A 21,338-nucleotide genomic window follows, 5' to 3' on the forward strand; every position below is an offset into this window, starting at 1 on the left:
AGAAGCTTAAGATTTACAAGAAATGGCAAAAACTCCGAATGGATCTTAAGCTAATCATAGAATTTCTCTTCATTTTACTCATGTAAGGCGAAATTCCTAATTCATTAAGATAAATAAAAATATAAGTTTATGTAAAATGGTTGCCTCTCTTTAAAAAAAAAAAACCCTAGAATTTCAGTTACTGTTGTACCAAAATCCAGAAACTTACATGAAGTCAAAGAGGAAGGCCTAGGAAGCACCTCTAACAGCATGAACCAGAATATTGATTATTTAACCGCGTCTCTCTTCCCTCTAGGCCGCAAAGCCGAATGAGGTACGTGTAGGACTGCCATCCCTCAGAGCTCCCAGAGACACCCTGGCAGCTTCGCCCAGGCTAATTTCCCTCTGTAGATGGGCCAGAGAAGTCGCAAAGAGAGAGCCTTCTCTGTGGGTCTGTACTTCTGGCGACTTTGACTGTTTCTGCAGTGTTGAAGCATGGCATTATATATATAGTGACTGTTTTGGTTATTTTTTTGTATGACTAGGCCACCATTTAACTTGCTTCTGAAACGTGGCTGTTATACCAAAAAGGCGAATGGAACATTCCAAAGAGGCAAAACTTTAGTTTCATATTGTCGGGGTGGAGTTAGCGGGCTTCAATTTCTTTCTTGCTACATTCTTCTTGGGAAAATATTTCAAAGCTTAATCTATAAACATATGAAAAGTAGAAGATAATTTATTCTCTCTGCTTCTCCGTCCTTCACTACCAGAATAAGAGAGGGCCACTGCTGACTTAAGCATGAAAAAGCTTCTCTGGCCACTGGACAGAAAGCCTGAGAGTAAAATAACCCACTGGGGGCTGGGGAACAGCAGGTCTCAACCATGTAAACATCTCTGAACTCCTGGAACCCCAAGGAAACACTGGGAAATTACAGGGAAAGGAAGCATACAAGAAAGACAAACATAGCAGTAGAACAATTTCCCCAGGGAAAATGCATCCCCTTTCAGATGTTGCTAATTATATTTATTCCCGATTGCAGGTGTTCTGTTCAGTAAATTCTCAGAGGGATTACCATACTGCACTATTTATGACAATCTGTCCATCCATACGCTGCTGAACACGGGGCCTGTAGTCCCCCCAACATTTCTTGGTGTTTGTCATTCACTTGCTTATTTATATTTGACACAAGGTAGGCAGTGAAAGTGGCTGAGGACAAATGATTCAAGAGAGCGGATATATTTATATTTATTCAGTTTCCTTGTGCTTTGTTCTCTGTCTCTTTTTTTCCCCTCAGTAAGAAAAAGCATCTTTCCTAATGATCTTGGAGGAGTATGGACTGTTAGTCACCATGTCTCCATTAATGTGACAAGGCCTCTTTTCATTTTCTAGATTGGCATTTATAAGAATACATGGTGAGTGGCAGATATAAGAAGTATTTAAAATTTTTAGTGTCTAGAATACACAGACTAAGGAATATAGTCAGAATATTCTAGAAAGGGAGGGTAGAAAGAAGAAGAAGGCACTGATTTTTCGAGTAATGTGGAAGACCCGGCTACCGAGGGGCTGGGGCAGAAGTCACGGGTGGTGTGGGCCTGGCTCCCCGTACCTGATAGGCTTCATCCTGCAGCTTCTGTTTCAGGTACTCCTCCATCTTGAGCTCATTCTCCAGCTGCTGGACTGAGTCATTTTCATAGTTCTCATCCTCGGGCCGCACATAGGGGTCCCCGTCTTCTGTAGCTCTGGGAATAATACACAGACAGAGTTTTGGAGCAAATCTTAAAAGTCTAAGTGAACTTCATGTGTTAGCTGTAATTTTGGGGGCACATTTACTTTGTCCTCCACTTCTTCCCTTCAATTCACTTCAATTCTGTGTCTTCTGTTACCTAATAGAAAACTTTTAAAAAAACTCTGGAAGTTTAAGGAAATATATAATCAAGGTATTCTCATATATAATTTTTTTATGGCATTACGGCGATCATTGGTTATCTGTGTTTTTGTAGGGTGTACAGGAATGAGTTGTCTTTGAAATATTTGTCAGTCTTAAAAAAGGCAAGCTTGTCTTTTGAGTGGATATAGTTTTCCCAATCTGGGGCCTTTTTTTTCCTTTCCTCTTTTTTTTTTTTTTAATGGAATCCAAGAACATTTTCTATAAGGAAAGTGAGCCCTCTAGTGAAATAATGATTAAAGACGTTTGTTCATTATTTAACCTTCTTTGTGTTAAGCATGTGTGTTAGCATGTGCACCCATGTGCTTTATTCTTATAGTAGAATCAAATCTCAGAATATCAGCTAACCAAAGTCAGAAAGGCTAATACTCTAACCCATAGCTCTTGATATGAAACATTTATACTAGCTCTAAATCTAAGAAACCCACTTAATTTTCCAATTCCATTATGAAATAAATAGATAAGTATGACCTTATTCACTAATGTGTGACTCTACCTTCATCTATTCATCCTATATATAAAGCTCTTGCTGGAACTACCTGAATTGTATGACTAAAATATTCTCAGGGTAAAACACAATACATGTTTAGATAGTACAGATATTAAAATATCCCCTAAAATGAAAAAGTGGTCAAGGAGAAGTTTCTGGATTGGAACTTAAATGCCAATCCACATGTTTATTTATATCTGTACAACATGTTCTCGTTATTTTTAGAGGTTTGCCAGCCTAAATAGGTCTGAGGCCTCTGTGAACTCTCTCTCCTCAACTCCTGTAGCCATATTGGTAGCTGGAACTGCCACTAGCATAACGGGGACAGTAGACTGAGGTAGCTTTAACTGCAGTCTTGGAACCTAGGATTAGCACAAGGAAATTTTGAGTAACCACCATGTAAATGCTTAATTATAGAAAGTCAAACAGATATGTGTTTACCAGACTAAACTGATGACAATTACTTCACCGTTTTGAATAACAAACAAATCAAGTAATTCTAAATTATAGAGGAAAGAACAAGAGAGCAAACTAAAATTAAAAGCAGCAGCCCGCTGCCATTTTAAATTACGTTAAAACTGGTTTGTTTTGATCTTATGCTCTGCCTTTTCACAGCTGGCTTTCAAACCATGTCTATTTATAATTCCCCATTATTACTGGTCTTTTACTCACTCCTTGGATTGAGAGCTAAAACACCAGAAAGGCCTATAAAGGCCTCTGGTTATTTTCTTCTTTGGGTCTTTAAAACAGCCAGTTTATTTTTGTAGACCAGTCTGCGGTACTTTTCACATTAAGCACTGTCACCCTTCTGTAGTTTTTTAAACAATTAGCAATTCCCTTTTCTAGCTTTTCGGCAAGCCTCCGCCCACATTTCTCACAGTCCATGAGCCTCACTCTCCTAAAGGCCCACTCTCGGCTCCCTTTGTTTCGCATTTTCCCTCCTGAGCTTGGCTCTGAAGCTGTGTCTCAGTTTCATCTTTATTTCTCAGCTTTGGTTTCCTCTGCCTGACTATTTTGAGCTGATCCAGCATCACAGAAAGTCGAGTGAGTATGTCACTAATTCTGCAGGCTTCTGTCAAGCTACAGAAGCCTAATTCGGTAAAGACTTTTGCAAAATGTCTTTCGAGGGTCAGATTTATATACATTCAACAAGTCAGCCAAATTGGATTTCTTTATAACGAGGTTTTATAAATTTACTGTCATGCACCACATAACGATGTTTTGGTCAAGGACAGACCACATATATGACGGTGGTCCCATAAAATTATAGTAGAGCTAAAAAATTCCTATTGCTTAGTGGCATTGTTATAACATCATAGCACAATGCATTACTCACGTGTTTGTGGTGATGCTGGTGTAAACAAACCTATTACAACTGCTAGTCATATAAAAGTATAGCACATACGATTATGTACCATACATAATACTTGATAATAAACTGTTATGGTTTACGTATTTACTATATTATACTTTTTATCATTATTTTAGAGTGTACTTTTTCTACTTATAAAAAGTTTGCTGTAAACCAGCATGCTATGTAACTTTGACAGTAGCCTCATACATCCCATATTCACTGCATTTCTTGATTGCATCATTTTTTCTTGTGCTTGATTTAATCTTGTGTTGTTTTGTGCATTAACCTGCTGTAGAAGCTTATAGCCTAGGAGCAATAGGCTGTACCATATAGCCTAGGTGTGTAGTAGGCTGTACTGTCTAGGTTTGTGTAAGTGTATCTATAATGTTTGCACAACAATGCATTTCTCAGAGCTCATACCCATTGTTAAATGGCACAACAGTATACTTATTTGGGTTCCTAGTGTTTTTATGATGTTGTTCACATCCATTCTGAACAGAGTCCTCTCCAGCATCATGGGATCCTCCAAACACAGCTACAGTAAGTTCAGAAGATAGGATGACTTATCTACCAAACTAGTCTGTGAATCTTGGAAGGCTGGGAGCGATTTTTTTATACTATTTTGTACAAAATTAGCACAGTGCCAAGTTCTCAATAAACACTGCTTGATTTTGATTATTTATACTCTCTGGAAATTGTAATGGGGCAGGGGGATAGTCACAGTGACAAATTTAAATGTAGTACCCTTTATCTCTTCTGGCGGAAAAAGAAACTGCATCATTCCTTTCCAAAATAAAGAATGAAGCAACAGTGTTTTCACTTTCTCATGCTCCCTACGGTGTTCTGTTCCTGAGAAATAACCCCAAGCAGAAGATACTCACACATCACTGCGCATAGTGCTTGGGGTAGCTCCACTGCGAATGTACCCTGGTTTCCGGGCATGAATTTGTGCTAGAAAAGCCTTTTCAGAGGTTGGTGATGGAACCAGATCCTCAAACTGAGTCCGTGCAAATTCAGAATCCACATTGCTCTCTGTTTCACTCCCCACCTCTGTTAGGCACAATTCAAGAGAATAAAGAATGACACGTTAGATTTTTTTATGATCAGCAAATAAAGGGCTAAGCTTAATATAAACACGCTTGTGCTATATAAAACATTAACGAGTTACTGTATGTAGGTCGGGTGTTTATTTTTTTCTAAATGATAATTGACACTTGATATGAATTACTATAAAGTCATTTGTATACACTATTGTCTTTTTTTATCTCTAATGATATGAGGAATTTTTTTTGTCTTAATAACTGACTTAACTCATTAAAACTTCTGTTTTTCTCCCTTTAGTCATCATTAAAACTGTTACTTTTGCTTAATATTAATTTAGGAAATACAAACCTAAAGCATCACATTCACTTAGTATTTCAAAGTATTTTATAAGAATATAAACTTGAAACTTCCACAATAAGGATAACATTTTTAATCATCACTTGCTAGGACACTGGGTATATACCATTGATCATGATGTATTAACTAATGTCATTTTTATCCTATTTAGTAATCTAAATCTAAAATAGAAGCAACAATTTTCATTACTTTAATTCTAATTATAGAGATTTTAAGAAATTTAAATCCAAAGTTTTAATATTGAAGTTTTATTTCTTATGATTGTATTATCAACTATATGACCACACTCCTGCCAGGCAAATATCTTGCTAGATGGGCTTTAAGAAATAGATGAGATGTATTAGTAAGTGGTAAGATAGTTATCTGAATATTCATACTGTTAAAGTTTACAAAACTCTGTGTAGTATTATTAGGATAAAGAGATTCTCACAGTTTTGTGTTATTTCTTTTCTGGGTAAATCTTTCTTTAGAGATACTACAAAGGTAAACTTCAGGTTAGCCTCATTCAATTAGCTGTGCATTGCAAATGAAGAGAGTCTAAATTAGTAATTAAAACATTGACCTTATAAAATAACTTCAGCATCATGTCACTTTAGATCATGACAGATGTTAACGACTATCTTTGGCTTCTAGAAATGTCATTTTAAGTATTTTTCTCTATTCTTTTCTGCATTTTTAAGCTTTCTGTATTAAGCATGTATTAAGACTTCTCATCAGCAAAATATAAATATTAAGTTAAAAATCTGAATATATCAACAAAATATCACATAGATCTTTAAAAAATCTTTTCATATTTCAACAATGAGCAGATCTCTAACAGAAGCCCCTAGCACTTTTGGGTTCCTCTGCAATGAGCAGACAAATAGGAGGGGACCAGGAAAGGGACGCACCAGAATTCAGCTCTTTCACAAGAGAGGACATGGTGTTAGTGATGGAATCCGCTGCCACTAGTAAGTCGTTCCTTAAATTTCTTCTTGTACCTTAAGTGAAGAAAAAATGACAATTAAAAATAATAAAAGCTTTTCTTTTCCAAGATTTTATACCGTTTATCATTTCCATTGACATTCTAAAGCAAAAACACTTCCAAGACTTCTCCTTTTCAGATGTGCTTTGGTTCATTTCCTGAAAAAAAGAATGTTGCACTTAAGCAGTGGACTCTGATGTGGGAAGACATGGCAACTGACGAGGGTTCATATAATTTATTGTCTAAATTGAGACAATTCTGCACATGAAAGGGAGTGGTATTAATAACAAGACTGGGTGACCCAGCACAAAATAGGATGGTCCCAGGTAAATCAGTATGTGTGGTCACCTCTCTGATGAATAACCCACACATAAAAACACCGCTGTGCCTTCCTAGCTGCCGCTATCATTTCAGCCGTTACCTGGGCCCACTGGATTCTGATCTTCATCACCATAGCCTCTGTCTCCTACCAGGGCTCCCAGAGCTCCCTCTACTTTTATAGGTATCTCTTGGAAATGGGAACCCTGTGCAACAAATGCCCCCAGAGTGTGAAAAAGGGGTGAGGATTCTTGCTCCTGCTACCAAGATGTGGGCAGAAGATAAATGTCTGGTCCGCTGAACTGGAACTTAGACTATGTTTCTTAATGGTAGAGAAAGATTATGAAGTTTCAGGCACACTAAGAGTTAAATGGATATTTGTGGGCTGGCCTAGGACCTGGTCAAGGTGAAAATGGAACAGAGGGTTAATCACCATAATATCTTTGGAAAAAGGACTCAAGATTCCAAATACCTGACTTGCAGATGAACTTATGCAGCACAAGCTCTTTGTGAGCTAGGCCACATGTCATTCCGTCATGTCTCAGAAAGTAGAACTAAATAAGCAGAATAATAAATACATGTAAATTAAAATCAAAGTAGCTTGAGAAAACATTAATTGTAATAGAAAGCTCAAATTGATTTAAAATACTGTATAAATTTCTTTACAATAATATTTAGGGAAAGGACATTTTTCCTTCTAAAAATTAAATATAGTTATTTTGTAGAACAACATATATTTGTATAACTTAAATTATTTTCTTTTTCAGAAGAAAACACCCTGTATGGATCTTCTCTTTTCCTTCATAATAGAGAGTACATCATTCTCTTCCTTTAAAATGTTAGATTTTGTCCCCTATCCATGATGGATGAGAGGGTCTGTTTCCTCACACTCTTGCCATTGGAGGATATCACTGAAGTTAATTTTTTTTTTGTAACTTCTAAGTAACATTTTTATTTCTACAGTTATTTCATATATTTATTGGCAATTTATATTTCTTCTTCTGTCTGTTCATATCCTTAATCTATTTTTGTTTTGGGGATGTCTTTTTCTTACTGATCTCTGTATGCTTTACATCAGCTGAAATTATAGACTCAATTGTCATATATGCTAGAAATGATTTCCTCAAATGTGTTTTTTTAAAACATTTTGTTTCTTTTTGTCTTAAAGCTAGTAACCAAATATGTCTCTCTTCCTTAAATCTATACATAAAGACCAGGAAGAATGTTTATGATATACTGCTAATTTAAAGAAAAGGCAAATTGTGGACTAAAATGTGATGCATGATCTTATTTGTGTGAAAAATAAAGAGTATGTGTCTATAAAAACACACATAAACACATATGTTTATATATAAGTGAAAAGTTTAAATGGACCAAACTGTTAATAGTGGTTACTTCTAGGAATGAGATTGGCAGTGTGAGAGTCTGCAGGAAGATTTTTTCCCTAGTTTTCTGTAAATTTAAAAAGTGATGGCAAGAAAAACTTTTAAAAAGTGTTAAAACATTTCCCAATGAAAAAAACCACTTGCCTCCCTAATCCCCCGTGTGTAAATGGAAGAGGCAGCCCGTGGGTGAATGTTGTTTGTCATCTCGATTCACTCTTCACAATCTTCTATTAACTGTGGGGTCCTAACCGTGTAGCCCCATAATGGAGGCAGTGATTCAACTCTTTAGGGCAACTGTAAAATGACTAAATGTCCTTCTTCATCACCTCAGAGCTAAAGAGCTGGATTGTTTAATCTTCATCTTGAGTTTGCTTTAATGTAAAGAGAAGGCAGCAGGAAGTAAGATCTTTGAGAATTTTAAAATGGATTGTATTTATACTTTCCTGAGATAGTTAAGTTAAAGAATTTCCGTTCCCTTAATGAACAAAGACATAAAAATGGTGGACAGCAATAGAAGCCAAAGGAAGGTAAGGTGGTGAGATGAGGAACAGAGTTTCTCAAAACTGCAGGGCCAAGTCATGGAATGCCCTAGAACATCCATGGTGTGGCTCTGATGACCCCATGCCACGCAACAGACCGTGATGAATTATTTGTTACATAAAAGCAGAACACACCAAAAACAAAGCCACTTACTTTGTGCAAATGCCTCCTGTACATCTCCCCCTACTCCTGTGAGAGAGTCCTGAGGCGTGTGAGTCGGGGTGGAGCAGGCTGACGACCGGAGGGGCATGGGGATGGGCCTGCTGATGGTGTGGCTGGGGGAGGAGCGAGGAGAACCTGCTCCCTGGGTCTGAAGAGACAATGCAAGCCGTTAATTTGTTTTTCCAAGAAAATGCCATCCCCCAAGTCCTCAAATGTTAAAAACCATAACAATGAAATTTCAAAGCAGGAGGAAATCCTCGGTAATTGAGATGGTCATTCTAAACCTGAGTTGCAAGTGTAGGTAATTTAGGACTTTATTATACATTATTTAAAGTCTGCTGTTACATCTTGAAAGCTAAGAATATTAGTACAGCATTGTTCGATAATACATAAGATGTGTCCCCAGGTGATGAGCTACTGTTACGCAGTGATAATTACAAGGTGTGTCTATTTTCTCCTTGAAGGAAGTTCTAAGTAGAATAAAAAACCATTGAAGAAGAAAGTTTTAAGTATAAACTAGGAGACTCTTTTGGGATGGTTATGGTTTACAGGCTTCCTAAATTTTCAACCCATCTGTCCTGGCATCATCCGTAGAGGATAATTTATAGTTCAAATCATGCCATGCAATATTGTGCATATTCAGTCTCAAATTAAGAATCAAACAAGGTATAAACTGTTTAATCCCTATTTTACAGACAAAGTTGACTTTGTCAAATTGCTCTGTGATTCAGGGATTCCAATGGAGAAGAGAAAAAAGAAATCTTGGTTTCTAATTTTGGGCTACTGTTTCCCTGTAGGAAATGTCCTTCTCATGGCCTATGAAAAAGCAGTATTCTAGCAGAAAGAATAGTGAGAATTAAAAGTGAGTAAAGAAAAAAGTAGAAAACAACTAAAAGCTGTTTATCTTTGCACTACAGTTTTCGGCATGAAACCATTCTGAGACTGTCACACCTTGAATTTCACAGCTTCATCTCTACAGTGAGGTCTCTTAGAAATATTTTCCCTTTTTAATAATTAGTTTGCAAAGGAAATCAGTCACTCATGAATAAGAAAATGCAACTGAGACCCTCAAGTGCATACACAACAGATCAGGTATTTGTTTAAGTCCCATTTCATTCTGTTAGTTTTGGCCAGAGAGAGTGAAGACTCTGCCACGGCAAGGCCCAGAGGTTCATCAACCCATTCAACTCCCCTGAGATGTGAACCAGGAGAGCAGTGCTCGGGAATATTCGATTTAGATCTTTGCTGTGGGTTCAGCTGCTTGCAGTTAAAATACACAACATCAATCCTGTACAATGCCATGCTGTTAGCTTTCTAGGGCTCAGCATCACACATAAAAGTCAAATCTAAAAATTGAGAAAAGTCCAGAATTAAAAAATGAAGCAAAACAGAACACAGACTCATGTGATGCCCAATGGGCGGAGGTTTCCACTCTTTCACTCTCAACAGTACCTTGGAATGGTCTGTCCGGGCCCAAGGAAGAGGAGTTTACCTGCGTGCGATGCCTTGCAGCCTGCTTGCCCCAGCCCGCTCAGGGACAGGGACGATGGGTCTGGTTTTCCCCAGCAAACTTTGGCAGCTCAGCCTCATTACCACGAAACCTTTGCTTCTGAGCTACCATGGCCTCCCCCTGCGTCCCACACTAATAATAAACGACTTCTCGTTTGATTTGTGCTTTGCCATGGATGAAGGGTTTTGATGTACATGCTCGCTGATTTCTCTCCACCACCACTGAAGTAGGTATTACTACTCTAAATGCATAGTTGTGGATCCCAGTGCTTAGAGAGGTGAAAAGAATTGCCCAGGAGATGAATCAAGAATGTCTGTACTGATGTCTGAGCCCAGGCGCTCTGAGTACCCTGGGCTGTGGGGACCTGGATGAGCTATGGCAGATGGAGTGTCTCTCAGAGAAGACAGACGTCGGTCAGGTGCCTTGAGGGCTTGTTTCACCTCCCCTCTGGGCTCTACTCGGACTTTCTAACCTTTCCGTCTGTGGGTACCTTACCTCCGGCAATGCTCTCCGCTCCTGCTCCTGCGCTCAGCTCTCCTGCTAACTGCGTTTGTCTGAGGCACTCCCAGCCTTCCCTCTCCCTGCTTAATACCTGGTCTCCAAACCCAACTTTCCTTACTCCTTTCTGCCTGCTTCCTTTCTTCAAAACTCTCTAATGGTTCTGTGTTAAGAGAAAAATAATGGACTTGTAGTTATGTGTGAAGGGAAAACAATTGACTGAATCTAAATTACATCAGTGTGTGAATGACTAATAGTCACTAACTCCTAAATGAATCTCTAACTGGTGTAATTTCAATCAATTCTGAGTATGTGAAGAATTTTAGTGAAAGATTCTGTGCTGAAGAAAAGATTCAGCGATATCTTACCTGCAACTCGCAACTCCCATGTCATGTCCGGTCTTTACCCAGATTTTTGTAGAGAGGACCCTGGCTCCCTGGGCCATCATGGCCCCATACCTCTTTGTGAGGATACCACCCAGTTTGATGCACAGTACCTTCCTAGGACCTACTGCCAGCTCTGGACTCCCTTTCTGCTGTTCTTGTAGGGCCACTTAGGAGAGGGCAGTTGCCTCTTGGCACTGGGGTAGATCAGTGGGGTAGATATCACTGAATTTCACTTTCACAGGGAGTAGCTTCTATAGAATGGTGGCTTCTGGCCAGGTCATAAAACATGTCTTCTAACTACTTTAGAACAGTTAGGGTGAATAATCTCTGTGAACATCCTTTTCTGGAAATTACTCGATGATTAATGGAGCAAAGACTTAAGGGATGATGGTCCATGCAGATCAATATATAGATCTAAAATTCCTGAGAAGGGAGTTGATTTATGGAAGAAGGAAAACATATATCATACTTGGCAAATTTAAAATAGCTCTCTTCCTAGAGAATAAATAAAAAATTCATTTCTACACTCCATCCTCTGAGTCCACTCAATGTGCTGTTGTATCAATTTTTAAAAAGTCTGACAAGATCCATAAATTTTCTGATTTTTTTTTTTTTTAACCAGGAAGTATTTTGGTTTCTACTCAGCACCAGAAAGGAGGGATGCTTTAAGGAAGGGTCCAAATGTCTAATTGCTGAACCAGCACTGCCTGGAGAAATGGCAGAGAGGATGACCATGAGATGGGAGTGGGTGATGTTATGTACGTCCTCCTCCCAACCTGAAAAATCTGCCTCTCAGGTTTGGCTGAGAATACAGCCTAGTCAGGTCTGGTTTACTTATCAGCCTGGGAAGGTAGAGCAAACCAGTGTTTAGCTACATCCAACCCTCTTTTCATCCTTTCTCCCAATACACATTCACTGACTGTCATCATAGGGATTGTTGTGTACAAAGTGTTATGGGGACACAGATGAGGTGACTGATCCTGACTTCAGGTAGGAGGCATCATTGCACTTGGGTCTTAACAGCCGAGATTTTTAGGCAGAGAAGAGAAAGTACTGGGCAGAGAGAAGAACATCCCAGGCCTTGGAGTATCACGAGCAATGCAGATAGGGTTGGGAGGGCAGTATTATTGAAGCGCCAGGTTCACTATGGGGAGTGGAGGAGAATGATGCTGGGAAGGGGAAGAACTGGGTTTGGGTGCCTCCAATGTCATAAAAGGGGCTAGCATTTATCTTGAACTTGAGGGTCATCTTTCAATGTTTTAAAGCAGAGAAATAATATTTAATAATTTTCTAGAATGAATTAACCAATCCCTAATTTTTAAAAAAGACGTGTGTGTGGTGTGTATGCACGCATGCACGGAGGATGAGGAGAGAAAGAGAGAGAGAGAGAGCGAGAGAGAGAGAGCGAGAGAGAGACTGAAACTGGGAGGGTATGTTTTTGAATACTAGATGTGAGTCCTTATACTGCAATTGATTATTTATGATGTGTATTATCCATGTCCCCACCCTCACTTTTGATTGCTTCACTACTCTATCGAATACCCACCAGAGACAATGAGCAAGGGAAACAGAGAAAGGTGAAACTTAAGCTGGTAAAATTGTCATTTCTGGTCTGTTCATATTTTTTATAGCCTTGTGTGAAAGAAGTAGGAACCTGAGTGACTATGACTTCTTGAATTAATTGGGTCATCCAGTTGTAAACAGAGAACAGAATGAAGGCAGGGGATGAAATTTGGAATGATGGTTGACTTTCTCCTTCTGATTGAAACTCTGTTGGTTAACTGTAAGGAAGAGAAGTGAATGCATGAGTGTTTTTGTGTGTGCGTGTCAAAATATGGGTCAAATTAGAAAATTTACATGTACCCATATACATGTACATACACACATACGTTCTTATTTATATATGACATGTATGGTATTTTCCAAAGTGCTTGCACATCCATTATCTTTTTAAATCCATACAACAATCTGCTAAATCATGTATTATCTGTACATGTGAAATAAATTACCAGGAAGTGAACTGACTTACTCATCTTACGCTGTGACGGAAGAGCTGGGACTGGTATAATTCATGTCTAACTCTAGTAATCTTCCTAAGAAGTTATTATTGAGATCTTATTTTCTGAACTCAAAGTCAGGATGCTTGGTTTTAGACCGGAACATAATATTTGAAACTAGAAGTATATCAGAAACTCTGGAACATACTGTCGCTGCAATTATACCCCAGCCGCCTTCATTATTAAACTTTTTATGAGTGTTCTTTTTATGGTTCCTTCAATAAATCTTAAAAATACACAAAGAAGAAAGAGGGTAGGATAATTTCAATTCAAGTTTTGTAAAAAAAATTTATTGCTTATGATATCATAATCATCGTTTTATATTACAGGCACTATTTTTTAAAAAATTCATGTTCTCTCCTCAAGGGGAATAAATTCATGCATTACTTCTAACAAGAAACAGTATAGTTAGGAATTATATATACCAATATAATAAAATACATTGAACCACACAGACTTAGTTTAAAGCAAGTAGAGGCTATTAAATCAAGCACGATTTGTTGTGTGCAGTGTTTTAAATCTGATTTTACAAAGAGAATGTCCCCAAAGGAGAAAAGCTCATAAATGAAAACAGAATTTAGAAGCAGATGCCAGACTAAAACCTCTAAATTCTTTCCTTAGATCATGTTATACCATGAGAAGTCTATATATTTGGATGGCATTTGTTTATTTCCTTGTAGAACTATCTTTACAGGATTGGAACATGTGAGGTTGTCTTTAATTTTGACTGAAGGTCATTATAAGTATCAGCCATATGAAAGTTACTATTGCATTTGTCCATTTTTTTTTTCAGTACTCCTCCTGTAAAGCTCTGAGTGAGACTTTCTTTTTATATTTTATGCCAACAGAAATTTGGTCCCCTAAGAACTAGAGTTTCTGTTCTAATAAAACGACCAATATGCTTTTCTTTTTCGCTTTATTGCCAGAAATCTCAGAGTAACACTCCTGTCCCTTATAATTAGAATATTTGCATTTTCTTTTCTTCAGTTTTTGATTTTTCTATTTTTATTTTATGAAGTCATTGTTTATGTCTTTTGTTGTTAGCTGCCTCGGGTCCTTTTTGAAAAGAGGTTTGCGTGTAAAAGCAAATGAATGACTAAAACAGGCAAACTCCCTTCCAGACAATGCACTGCTGACATCTGGGTGTTACCAATAATGGCCCTTAAGTAGCTATGCAGCAGTACTCACTGCAGGCTGACTTTTAGAGATGCAAAAGCTGTTTCGGGCTCAGTGAGAGGAGCTGGAAGGAAAGGGGGCAGTAATGCTCTTATGGGCGCTGCCATGATTTGGCTCTCTGCATCCATCTGTTTATTAACTTCCAGCCTCTGTGCGTCCATCTGTTTATGAACTTCCTGGCTCTATGCATCCAACAGTTTATGAACTTCCCGGTCCTCTGAGCCTTTCAAGAATGCGTTGGCCCGGAAATGGTAGAGAAGGAGTCCCCGTGGGAAATGGATAAAGCAAGGCTGACCGATTACAGGATGATTGCCCTCTCTCTCCACTAGGAGGAGGAAGGTTATATTGGAGCCTTATCTCCTTTTTTAATGCACGTGCTAAGTAAGAGACAGAAAAGAAAAGAGGCTGTTTGCAAAGAGAAGTGCCACAGCAAGGCATTTTTCTCTACCATGATCTAAGTGTTGGAAGTACATAGAAATACCCCATGTATGCATTTATGGGCAATTATACAGGCTGTCAATGTGTGTCCTTCACCGAGGGGCACTGTCTCAATAAAACTGGACTTTAGTTTTAGCAATTTTTTTTTCACAAAATACAAAATAATGTAATACATTGTCTTTATTGTCTGACATTACAGGTTAGTTTTACACTTTCCTTTTTTACAGACCATGGGAATAAAGGGCAAAAATGTGTCCAGCATTTTGCAAACATTCTTTGTTACACACAAACACACACAATGAATAATAGGAAAGAGAATACAGAAGAATTAAAAAGTAGGTTGAAATTGGACAGGCTACGGTTCTAATCGATCAATGGAAATAATGTGAAAATGTTTGATAATACTAGCAGGTGGGGTCTATTGTCATACACAGCTTGGTACATGCACTTGAAATAAAAGCAGCTTTTATTTTGCTTTCATTTTATTATTATTATTTTTTGAGTATGCTGCTCCCTCTGCTGGCTTCTGAACCTGACCACAGAGTTAGGTACAGGGCTTCAGTTTAGGCTACAGTTATGATGTCCCTTTTCCCGGAGATATATCTGAGGACCTTGTGAAATCCCAGAGCAGAAAGGTTCTTGGTGATAAGAGAAAGGCTGAAAGTTACCTATTCTTTTGAGATGTTTCAACCAACAGTAGGAATTCTGCTTGGGAAGAACTAAACAATGGAAAGTGAACAATTACTGAGTAGTCTTTCTCTCATAAGACTGAGTACATTTGGGTGAGCAGTGGGGAATTGGGGCTTAATAATTATATAATAAAAAGAGATGTAATTGGCCAATTTTTATAAAAAGAGGTTCTACATTTTTTCAGTAAAATGGAAACTGAACTGGATACTCACAGTGTTAGGGGATGAGGAAGTTAGCTTTTGAGTGCTGTGGGTTTTACCTAGTGTAACTTTAGTGACTGCAGTGGGTATCTTTCTATTAAGAGAAGGGTTTGGTCAACAACCCAGAAAAGCACAAGACTGGTCTGAAATTTAGACCCCTGGAGATCTAAAAAGTGTCCAACAAATTACAATTTGTTCCCTCTTCTCAAAGATGTAATAGCTCTTCTTTTGATGCCGACAGTAGTAATAGTTATAAAAAATGCTAAATTTTATATATCTCAATTCAAGCACTACATTGAAAAGGAAGCAAATTAGTATGATTTTTTTCTCTTTCCAAACTGAAGCATGAACATACATTAGAGGCAAAAGCAATGAGAAAAACAGCAGGACGGCAGGCCCCTCCACTGTTAGTTAAGACCTGCAGTAGGGAACATAACTTACTCCCTGCTTCAGTTCTTCTTCCTACAGAAAGATTGAACCAATAATAGTTAGATTACCCAGGGTTCCAATAAGAGCATGTTCCAATACAGTGTATAGGAATGCAAGGTGGGGAAACATCAACATAGCTTTGATGGCAGGTCAAGTCTCTTCTACCTCAGTGACTTCAGTTCTAAGTCTTTTTAGGTATTTGAAAATATAGACCCATCTCTTTTCTTCCTGTGTCTAACCATCTTTCGACACCATCTCTCTGTCCTGGTGTTTGTACATCCTGATACGATGGACTGCTCAGTTAGGCTAGGTTGATGCCAAGATGGCTGGTGGTAAACAGACTCGTATCTCAATGCTATGGTGATAGAATCCATAGCAATATAAGCAGGGGGATGTTTTCAAAGCTTCCTGTCATTCAGTGAAGGGAAAGATAGGATCAACTTTATTCATTTAGTATATTTGAAAAGGAAAGCAGAAAGAGCTTTTCTGGATCATCAAATGAGCTTACAGGCCAGAAATAGCAACAGGTTATTAATTATCTAGTCCTGTCCTAACACATAGAGTACAACGAAAATTGAATTCTATACTTTACATTTCTAATACACTGAAAAGTAAGTTTTGCTTGGTAAATAAAGTATTCCCAACACTGATGGCAGGCAAAGTTGACTAAGGAATAAAAAAAGTAAAGAAAACAAAAGAAAGAAGTGTTACACTAACAGCAGCGCCTGGGACACATTGGTTTCAACAAATGTTTGTTAAATAAAAGGAAGGAAGGAAGGAAGGAAAAAAGGGAGGGAGAAAAAGGAGAGAGGAGAGGGAGGGAGAGAGAGAGAGAGAGAGAGAGAGAGAGAGAGAGAGAGAAATACAGAAACAATAAATAATGGTGTGTCAGGGATGTGGGGGAGCCGTGGACTCAAAGTCAGGACACCTTTGGCATGTCACAGTTTCAGTCCATACTGGTTCATGCTTATTTACATCAAGCAGGATGACCACACAGCACTGACACTTCTACAGGGCTGACTGTGGACATGTGGCCATAATTAGTCTACTTTTGACTTAAAATGTAATTTAGTGCATACTGAAGAAGAGAATAAGGATTTATGAAAGGAAGAATGCCACTTTCCAATGAAAACAACAGATTATAGCATTCTGCAGAGGAATTCTATAGATCATCATATTAAACACTCTATCTGAAGAATAATAAGATTTCCATTTACATGTTGCATTTGAGACTCATAGAAGTTTTGTGACTTGCTGCTAAAGCCACAGAGATAAAATATTTTACTGAAATTAAAGCTACTCCTCTTAAACTATTACCATCAAAGTTATTTAATGGCTATCTTCATTTTATGAATTAGATATTAGCTTCTTTTCAATTTAGTCATAACTGATAAAAGCTACTAAATGTAAAATATTTCTAAATAAATCCGGTTTTATTACTTTCGAGGACATAAGAAACTGGAAATAAGCTAAGAAGAAATTTCCCATGAAGGTCCTCAGTAGTCTGGTTCCAGAAAAGGAGTAAGAATGAGCCCTATAATGGACTGCTATCATTTGATGCATTTGTGAAAAAATCCTATATCTGAGTTTGAAACCACATTTTGGGGGAAATCATATATAGTAATTGTAAAAGCCATTGCACATTATATGCAAAAATTTTACAAATGCCATAGTCCTAAGTCTAGAAAATATCTATTTATTGGAAACATCTTACCTTTAGTAGCTTCATGAGACCTTCTAACTGGACCATTAGCTCTCTCCGGCTCTCCTGGAGAGCAGACATTCTCTGTTCCAGCTCATCCTTGCGCTGTCTAAGAAAGAAGCAGTTGTCATCAGAAACAGCATTCAACTCACTGACTGAATCACATGTTCCAATCTTTTGGGACTAGTGAACCACCAGACAGAAGGAATCTCTGGGTCTTTGACATGGTTACTAGGCAGTGAAATGTCAAATGAGTGAACAATTATAGCTTGCGGTGTACATTTATTTATTAGAAGTCATACTAAAACAGGATTGGAATTCTTTTAGACACTTCTCCTTCTACCGTGAATTAGCCATTTAATGAAATCTTTTCTGAATGCTTCCTATGTCACGGCCCTGTGCGGTGCTTTGGGTTTCCTTGGGACAACAAACAAAAACCAAACTATCACTGAAAAAGGCCAATCCCACAGACCCTCCAAACCCAAGGACTCTTTTAAATCTCACAGAAAGTGTTGATTACCTTAGTATTTAAAAACTGGATTTAGAAAAGTAAAATTTTTCATATTTTTCAATCTTAATGTACAATGTGGTACCTTTCAGAGGTGAAATATTAATGGAGCATAGTTATTATAGTCAATCTAGATTTTTCTGGTTTGGGCTTTGTTTCATAAAGTGAAGCCAGAATATAGAGGTTCTATATAATTGTTCTAACTGAAAATAATCTACAAGGGTTGTGTTTGTTTAATTTCATTTTGTTTTGTAGAACTTCTATTAAACTGTCGGTGGAATGGAAACCATAAAGCACAATCTATACTCTATCACTGATGTTGATACTAAGAGGTATCAAAAATATCTTTTAAAGGGGAAAAGAAATAAAACAGTATGGAGAATATTAATGGTTCACATTTCTAACAAACATAGATGTATATTTTCAAATCAATTTAAAATCTATTATTTTATGACCATTAGTATAAGTAATATATACATTTTTTCTTGCCCCAAAGGCTTCTGAGTTCAAAATATTGAAACTTATATTTCAAAAATGTGTAGATGCATTAACTACATATACATTAAAGTGCAAATGAATATGCCTAATATCAGTGGCATAGACACAACATTAAGTGGAGCTATAGCAGGGACTATGATGAAAAACTGACAATATAAAAATGTCACAATGAGTTAGGTCGATGGCTCATCCAATTGAAAGATATTTGGTGGGAGGACAGGTTATAGATAAAAATGAGACATTTCTCATTTGCTTTCATAGCAGCTTATTTTATAATAAATTATGAATTTAAAATTTATAAACAGATCTCAACTAATTTTGAAGATACTTATATTTTCAGCTTTTATTGCCACGCAAAGCTTACTCCCAGAGCAATCCTTCCTTTGATTTCTTTAACAACTGCCTCTTTTCTGAATCCTGTGGACAAGGAACATCATAATTTTATAGACTTTAATAATCTTATTTTCATCTTTTTCTTCTTGGGCTGCAGTATTCTAATTTAGAGAATCTTGCCACATTAAAAAATATTCTTCAATGACAAAACCATTAGCTGTTTTTTCTTTGATTTTCTCTGCACACGGTGTTTCAAATACATCCAACGGTAGGGTTTGGTAGAAGGGTAAACAATCTTTCTGATTTATTTTCAGTTCTCTTCTAGATACTGCTCTGTAATTTTTGGCCTTTTGGCCACAGGAACACTTTGAAAAGAAAGTTGAGGCAAAATTCTAATATCGTAGGTAAGAAACACTAAGAAAGGCATCTAAAAACTATCAGAAGAAGTTAACTAGTATTAGTTTAGAATTAATCAACATTAAAAAAACTTATTTGTACATTTACCTTATAGTCATAATCTTTCAAAACATGACATTTACTTTTTCACGCATTTGATTGAATTATATATGTTTTTTTTTAAGAAACACTCTTTTGAAATGTCTTTATTTTTTATTCTCTGTGTTTATACCAGTGGTTACCAAACGTGAGTCTGATATCAAATCTGTAGTGTAGCCTCTACTGTTCAAAGCAGAAATGAGAAAACAAGGGTTAAATAGTGATTTTATTTTCATAGAGCTAAATATATTCATCTCTAAAGGAGTATCTTTTATTCTGATATTCTGTCATTTTATCTCTAGTTTTATATACGTTAAAACCCTTTTAGGACAGTGTTGGAACAATAGGAAAAATTTTAATATAAATTATATATTGGATAATAATAAATATCAATATTAACTTTCCTGAATTTGATGATGATAGCATGGCTATATGAAAGAATTTATTTTTTCTTAGGAAATATACACATAAGTACTTAGGGGTAAAGGGTGATGATGCTTGTGACTTACTCTCAAATGGCTCATCAAAAATATATAAATATATACGTGAGATATAGAGGGAGATAGAGAAGGTGTGGCAAAATGTTTGAATTTCTAGGTGAAGTATAGAAGGAAATTTGTTGTGATAGTCTTATCATTCCTCTGTAGGCTTGTTCAAAATAAAAATTAAAACATATAATATCCTTCATGAAACTATTGTGACAACAGATGATGGTAGGTTTTAAAAAAATGTCATATGGTAACGCAAAAAGCACTCAACTTTATGCTGTTTCTCCCAAATAATTAAAAAACTGATCTGATCTATGGTATTCGAGTCTGGAAGCCACAGACTTGCATCAGAGATTACAATTCCATTTTAACTGGTAAAACCAAAAAAAATTACTTTATATTAACAAGTTGTCGCCAAGAATAATTTTATATATGTTGAAAAGAGTGCGATTTGGGGGGCATAGAATAAGATACTTATATTTTAGGGAAGGGATAGATATAGAAAATGATTTATTTCTTTTTTTGAGATGTGTAGGGTGAAGTTAGTTGCTTCATAGTTTTAAAGAAATGTTTTCTTCAGTACAGAAGATGGTATTGTCTTTGCACAGTCCTTAGCTGTCTCTTAATGGGTGTGCAGTTTACCCATTCGATCTATTCAGCACTTTTAAGATACTGTAAATAAAATAATGAGTAGGATACAGTTTGTGTACTCGGGTGAGAAGGAAGCAGAAATGAAAAAGTTCAAAACAACAGTGGTGAATGTATCACCATTGGTGAATTCTTAAAAATAAGAACAACATGCTATATGTAGTAACACTGAGAAGAAGACGTCAAGTTCTATATGGCCGAAGAAGGTCAGAGAAGGCTCGCTAGATCATCTTGCAAAATGTCTCTCAGAAGCTACATCTCATATGGAAAGCAAAGGCCCTAGGGAACCATATGGAATGTTTCAGACCCTTCTCTGCTTCATCTGTGCTTCCGAATTGCCTGTATTCTTGAAATCATTAGTAAAGCTCAATACTGGAATAAGAGCTCTGGGTCATGTGAGTCTGACTTGGCAAACTAATCCAGTGTGTTAGCTCAAAATGTAACTCTCATTTTTCAATGGCTTCTTGTTGCAGAATTAATAGTAATGTCTTCATGGTCTGAAAGACTATAGAATCATGGTCTTTCCCTACCTATATCTTTTTTTTTACCATGAACCACTTCATTCACTACATTTTAGGTCTATAGACTGTTTAGTTCATAGACCCAAAGAGCGCTAGATTCGCTCCTGCCATTTGGTCTTTGTACAGATAGTCTCTGCCTTCCAGGAGGATCTTTTGTTCAGCTGTGCCAGCCCCCTTCCCCATCCTTAATCTCCATTCCTTATGTTCCATTCTTCATATTTC

General features: G+C 37.2%; 1 protein-coding gene across 22 annotated transcripts in view; it reads right to left on the reverse strand.

Moving 5' to 3' along the window:
• DTNA (dystrobrevin alpha) overlaps positions 1-21,338 on the reverse strand; it is a 334,755-nt gene that overhangs the window by 6,852 nt on the left and 306,565 nt on the right. For 19 of the 22 annotated variants that reach the window (XM_039843433.1, XM_039843483.1, XM_039843459.1 and 16 more), the window contains 5 exons: positions 17,638-17,734; positions 8,531-8,687; positions 6,061-6,150; positions 4,651-4,819; positions 1,587-1,719 (listed from right to left, as the gene is read on the reverse strand). In XM_039843433.1, the coding sequence (XP_039699367.1) occupies positions 1,587-1,719; positions 4,651-4,819; positions 6,061-6,150; positions 8,531-8,687; positions 17,638-17,734 (646 nt within the window). Of the gene's footprint in view, positions 1-1,586; positions 1,720-4,650; positions 4,820-6,060; positions 6,151-8,530; positions 8,688-14,766; positions 15,957-17,637; positions 17,735-21,338 lie in introns of those variants that run through there. The other 3 variants (XM_039843494.1, XM_039843495.1, XM_039843497.1) reach the window with 1 other exon arrangement.

This window comes from Pteropus medius, unplaced genomic scaffold, assembly GCF_902729225.1.
Source record: "Pteropus medius unplaced genomic scaffold, Ma_sr-lr_union100, whole genome shotgun sequence".
Lineage (NCBI taxonomy): Eukaryota > Metazoa > Chordata > Mammalia > Chiroptera > Pteropodidae > Pteropus > Pteropus medius.